Source organism: Benincasa hispida, chromosome 3 (genome assembly GCF_027475165.1).
Source record: "Benincasa hispida cultivar pf3 chromosome 3, pf3_genome.v1.1, whole genome shotgun sequence".
Classification (NCBI taxonomy): Eukaryota; Viridiplantae; Streptophyta; class Magnoliopsida; order Cucurbitales; family Cucurbitaceae; genus Benincasa; species Benincasa hispida.
The window spans coordinates 36,293,080-36,299,370 of record NC_143480.1 but is presented as its reverse complement, the minus strand read 5'-3'; the positions used below and the strand labels follow the sequence as shown (position 1 = coordinate 36,299,370).

General features: G+C 32.0%; 1 protein-coding gene across 1 annotated transcript; it reads right to left on the bottom strand.

Annotated features, from left to right (window-relative positions):
* Positions 1 to 550: 550 nt before the first annotated feature.
* On the bottom strand, positions 551 to 1,597 carry LOC120073926 (acylphosphatase family). The gene is made up of 2 exons (XM_039026845.2): positions 1,065 to 1,597; positions 551 to 990 (listed from the first exon to the last, which is right to left on the bottom strand). The coding sequence occupies exons 1-2, from the start codon at positions 1,404 to 1,406 to the stop codon at positions 724 to 726; spliced, it is 609 nt and encodes a 202-aa protein (XP_038882773.1). The 5' UTR covers positions 1,407 to 1,597; the 3' UTR covers positions 551 to 723.
* Between the last annotated feature and the right edge of the window lie 4,694 nt (positions 1,598 to 6,291).

Below are 6,291 nucleotides of genomic sequence, written 5' to 3'. Positions count from 1 at the left end.
ATGCGTTTAATATGTCTTTGATTTTAAATTTCACATTTAGTAGACTATTAATTTAAAAAAAAAACGCTGAATAGATTTTTAAATTTTAGATGTTAAGTATCTAGATTATAAAGATTTAAAATATGTTTAATAAATCGTTAGACTTTCAATTTTGTTTCTAATAGTAAACATTTTCAATTCTGTATACACATCATGACTTTATGTCATTTTTTTTATATAGATCATGATGTATTCAATTAAACATAAAATCTAATTTTAAATCTATTAAAACAACTATTAATTATTATTTTTCTTTTAAATTTTGAACATATGAGAAACAAAATAACACTTTTTAAGTTTACATGGATACAAATTAAAATTTTTAATTTAATTAAAAAAACTATCAATTTACAAGTCAAATAATTATTAGTTTAAAATTTTAACTAAAACAACTTCAAAGTTGAGCCTAAATTAATATGTTTCCAAGATATCTGTGTGAGTGATATTTGGTTTTGTTACAAAAAACCATAAATGTGTGTACCCCTAGTAGCGGCTAGTCATAACATAACTATAACATTAACAATTTATAGGTGATTGCTATTTATGTTTTTTAAAAAGAAAAGTGCCAGTATTTAAATTTCGTTTTCTTTTCCTTCGAACAAAAATAAAATAGAGCACCAATTAATTAAAAACTCCATTCTTTCTTACACGACGCCATTCCGGTCGGTTCTACATTCACAATCATCACGCGGTTCGTAAGCGCTCAAACCCCGGTCCTGGGTCATCGGAGCTAGGAAAAACCTGAAACCCGGTTACCATCGCCGCCGGCGGACCACGACGACACCGTTGCTCCATTTCCGTCACTGATTCAGGGCGGCCGGAGAAAAGCGCCTCTACGGATCCATCCCTCCGATTCCGCACCCATCCTTTTAGCCCTAACTCGGTAGCATTCTCCACTGTCCAATCCCGATAGAACACTCCCTGAACCCTACCCTTAATCACAACCCTAACCTGCAATTTCCAAAGCCCTAATTACCACCAAATCAAACAACACTGCAACGGAGAAATCCAAAAGCAATACTCACCGTTTTCGTCGGATTGGACTGAGGAGGCTCCGGACCAGCCTGATCAGGAACCGTCGAGGCCATTAATGGCAGAGGATATCGAAAAGAAGGTGAACGAGATCGGAACAGAAGATGAAGAGGAGGAAGAGGAAGAAGAAGACGACGGCGAATCGGAAGAGAAGGAATAAGAGGAGAAGAGTTAGAATAATGGAAAAAGGAGAGTCGAGAATGAGAACGAGCATCTTTGAAGCTCCATTTATGGTGAAAGTTCCGACATGGAAGGAATCTGGTTGAGCGATTGCAAATCAGAGGACCGATTGATGCTGCAAAAGCTGCCGACGATGCTGAAGATGCCGATGCCATTCATTTTTTCTTTTGGTTCTCTTAGTGATTTTGTAGTTCAGAGAGAATAACATGGAAGATTCGGGGTTTTCTTGTAATTTCCAGAACTGAGGGGACTGATTTTCTAATTAAAATAATTTTAGGGATGTTAGTGACGTGGTCGCTTCTAGAAAAAGAACAGATGTTAAGAAGCTATGACTCTTTCTAATCTTGTGTGGAAATATCTCGTTCTCTTGCTTTGTATCGTTTGTTTTGTTAACTTTTTCAATATTAAACAATATTGAATTTAGGATTCTTTGGTCTCTCAGGGTTAAAATTAGTTATTTTAGTCTCCAACTTTTTAATAATAGATTGTGAAGGTCTCTCTACGAATTGATTTATGAAATTTAAATAAAAGATTATTAGATGACTTAGAAAAGAAAAATATATTTTTAATATTTATTTATCTGTCTTCTTTCTACATAATAATATAATTGAGAAATAATAATACAAATCAAATTTTAGCAACATATGAATGATAAAAAATAATTATATCATTGTTATTAATTTTGCATCAGGACTTATATGTATTTGATAATGTACATGTTTTAAATTAATTTTTATATTTTAATGCATGCTATATGTTTTTTTATTTTACACAATTAAGTTATATTTAAACTATAAAATAAGAGAAAATATAAGAATTGAGAAACAAAAAAAAATTATCAAACAAGCTTCTATTTCTATTTTTTTTTTAAAGAAATAAGAAAAAAATAGTTATCAAGTATATTCCTATTTTTAGTTCTTAAAAAGAAATAAGAAAAGAAAAATTAAAATGTTATCAAACCAGCTCCAAGTTGTGGACATCCTATACATAGTTTTCAATTAATTTTCAAGCAAATAAAGCGACGGTCGTAAAATCAGATAATGACTGGGCCATGAAAGTTATGGACCGAATGGAAAACAACTGGACATCCTATTGCATGGGCTGATAGATAATATTGGGCCTGAGCCCGATTGACAAGCCCAATTAAATAAGCATATAATGGTTGCAGCTAAAAGGTGAACAACTTTCGTTGGCCTCATCATCTGATGTCCTGAAAAAGCTGAACCAAGCCCTCTAAACTCCTCAATTATGCACATATTAGATCTTCATTTTTTTTTTTGGAAAATTGAGGTATATGGCAACATTTTAGGTTTTATTTGGATATTTGACCAGAAAGGAATTTACGTGATGTTGATCTTTTTTTAATCCACAAATGCCCTCAGCAAAATATTTAGTTACGCTACACTAAAACTAATTTTTCCTTGGGAGATTGTTTACCAAATATCTTGAGTTTCTGTTAAATTATCTCCCACGTTATTCAAAAGAAAAAAAAAGATGTAATCTTCTTTATATAATATTAAATTTGATCTAATCTTTAGTTTTAATTCTTATTTTGAAAAATTCAGCCTAAAGGACATAAGTAGTGCAACTAAAAAAGAGGGTGATATTGTAGATACGACCGCTGATGCCAAATATAGCAAAAGTGATATACAAGAAAATGGAAGCGTATATTGTAAAGGTCTACCGTATTTGAACATATTGTAAGTCTTTTAATCTCTATTCCCTTAAACATGGTAATCAAAAGTGGTATAGTTAGAGTCCTCTTCCTAGGGATCTTCCTCCCTCTTAATCTCTTTTCCCTTAAACTTCTCATCACATTCCCTTCTTTCCCATTTGGCCCATCTTCATATTGTAAAAGTCTACGGTATTTGGACATATTATTGTAAGTCTTCATCTGCACTATTCGAAGGAGAATTAAAGTCTTCAAGGAAGTACCTAGATTTCCACATTGTAGAAATCATGAGCCCAAAATTCAAATACACTATATTTGTTTTAAGTATAGTATATAAGTATATATGTTGGTTGATTATGTTGAAATTAGTTGTTTCAACGTGTATTTATGTATCTCATCTATTGGCTATAAAAAAAAAAAAAAGTAGGTTTTCTTTAGAACAAAACATTTTTTTTTTCAGATTTACTTCCAATTCAAGTCCCCAAATACAATGTAGCTGCATTTATCTTCCTAATTTCAAATTTCTAAATCCCTTTGATCCAAAAATTTTAAATGTCTTTTTATTTTCTTTATTCAATTTACTATCATATCTGTTTTCTTTTTCAGATTTACTTCCAAATCTATTAATTATATCCCAATACAATTTTATCCATTTTAAACATTTTAGAATCTAATTAATTAACAATTTTATCTTTAGAATTTAATCAATTAGACGTTGGATTCTTTTTTCTTATTTTCTTTGATTTTCAGTTTGTGGTTTTTAGTATTTAAGTCTTCTTAACGTTGAACTGTGGTTCAATCCATGAGGGTGGATGACTACCAAAATAGTTAGATTCATCTCTTCAATAGTTCATGTATTCCATTACGGATGGCAAAAAGATCCACGGGAGCAGATCCCCTAGGGGCCTCGACCCCAATCCCCGACCCCACCCAAAAGTTATGTATATAATATATTTAATTAGCCCAACCTGTATCTATTTTACCCAATACTTATTTGACCCACTCAAACCTATTTTATTTCATACTTATTTGATCCATGTCTAGAGAACAACGCCCAACACTAAAGCCCTATTGAATCCCACACTTGGTTTAAGAAAACTGTGTTTGGAGTACAGATTTTGGAAGTATGAGTTTAAAAAACATGTGTTTGAAGTGTAGACTTAAATAGTCTGGAAATGAAGTGCAGACATAAGTAATATGGGAATAAAAGTGCGGGAATGAAGTACATATAAATATTTAATTTGTAAAATATTTTCTTATATTTAATTACTTGTTAGATTTTAGATTAGTTTAAATTTGTCATCTTAACTATTTTAATATAATTAGTTTAAAATAAAATAAAAAATTTAGAAGAATATATATATTTTAAATATTGAAATAAAGATTTTGAATAAAATTATAATTTTATTTAATCTATCGTTTTAATAATTTGATAACTTAATTTTACTACATTATGAAATAAAATTTCATAGACTTTTGTCATTTTAACTGATTTCATTTTATTTTTTACTATAATACACTAACTTAAAATTGAAATAAACTAATATTTTAATATTAAATTCAATTGGTGAAAAACTATATTTTTTTATCAATTACATTTATGAATAAAAAAATCTTAAATTTTGACTTTTAGTTTTTATTTGGTCCCTAAGTTATTTTAAACATTTTAAACCTTTAGGTTTAGAAAATGATTATAAGTCTTCGAGCTAGTTAAATTGACCATCAAAGAAAATTAAAATGTTATTAAATTAAATTAGGGCTTTCTATACATATAATAGCAGTCTAATGCCGTGGTTGGAGCGGTCACTGAGGTGGCGGTCGGAGTTGGCCAATGACGTTTGTCAGAGATGGCGACCAGAGTTGATTGACAGTGGTTGTTAGAAGGTGGTAGCCGGAGTTGGCCGACGGTGGTCGTCATAGGGAAGCAGCCAGAGTTGGCTACGGTGGTTACCGAAGGTGGTGTCCAGAGGTTGGCCGATGCACTTCCTAGATTAAATTAGAGGAAAAAAAGGGAAGGGGTAACCTATGGGTTGTTTGAATATTGTTTACTATTCAAACCCATGGGAAAAGGATGGCTTCCTAAATTCATGCCCAAACAAGGGTTGGGCTTAGGATGCCAAACCCATTCAATCCCAACCTTTGAAAGAAACACCCCCTAATAGTAATAGTCTTTTACATCTTTTACACTTGAAATCTAGAACAAATTTGACTGAACGGTTGAAGAGAAGACTAAATGAAGCTGTCGTTGGGGTTCTTGTCGTCCTCTAGGTCGTCTGTTGCTGCCGTCTAGAGTTCGTCATCGCCCGCTACTGCTAGGGTCGTCCACTACCGCCGGTTGTGTTGTCGCCTTTAATAAATAAATAAATAAATAAAAACTACATTTAGTTTGAATTTTTGTTGTGTTTTTCTAAATTGAAATTGTTTTCTTTTCATTTTCTGAGGGAAATCCCCGTGGGGAGTTAACCGGGAAATCCTCGCAGGGATTAATAGGGGAAATGAGAAATGGGTCCCTGCGGGGATCCCTTTCTTCGGTGGAGAATCCCTATCCTTGTCCTCGCCTTCAAATGAAATTAATGGGGTGTTTAGGCCAAGGAGTTACAGAATGGAATTATGAACTCCACTCCTTGTTTGACCCAAAAAATTTGTGGATCCCACGAATAAAAACATTGATTTTATATCTTATTAATTTCTTGGGTTGTGGGCCCCATCATATCACAAAAACTCCCCCACATTTCACAACTCCACTCCTTGTCCTAATAAATTTCCCTCTTTTGTAACTTATTGACGCGTTAGTACCTTATTATGAAAACAAAATATATCTTTAGTTCGAAACCATTTTTTTCATTTTCATGTAAACAAACTAATGAAATTAATGTGATGGGTGAACATGATTTACAAAGAAAAACGAAAGGATCCAACTAGCATATTAGTTCATGCTTAATGAGTGTTCAATTTCTCAAGATTCTCATACCTTCTTATTTCTTAAGACAAATCAAAATAGCTAAAATGAACTTAGCTCGACGGTAAATGACATGACATTCCTCTATATAAGTTAAACATCAGATTCCTCATCCCGAAAGTTGTTGTACTAAAAAAATAGCTAAAGTAAGTAAAGCTCAATTGGCTTGGAAGATGTAATAGCAACCAAGAGATCTGTAGTTGAAATTTTCCACCCTCATCATATTAAAAAAAAAAAAAATCAACATAATAATATATCAAAAAAGAAAAATGTGGTAACAATTGGTTGGAGATTAACAAACTTATAAAAGCACATTTGGAGATTTTTATTGGCATATTGTAAAACAATAAATTATCAGAGGAAATCCCATAATAGAGTATCATAAGCTCTCACTGAAAGTTTGTGGCAA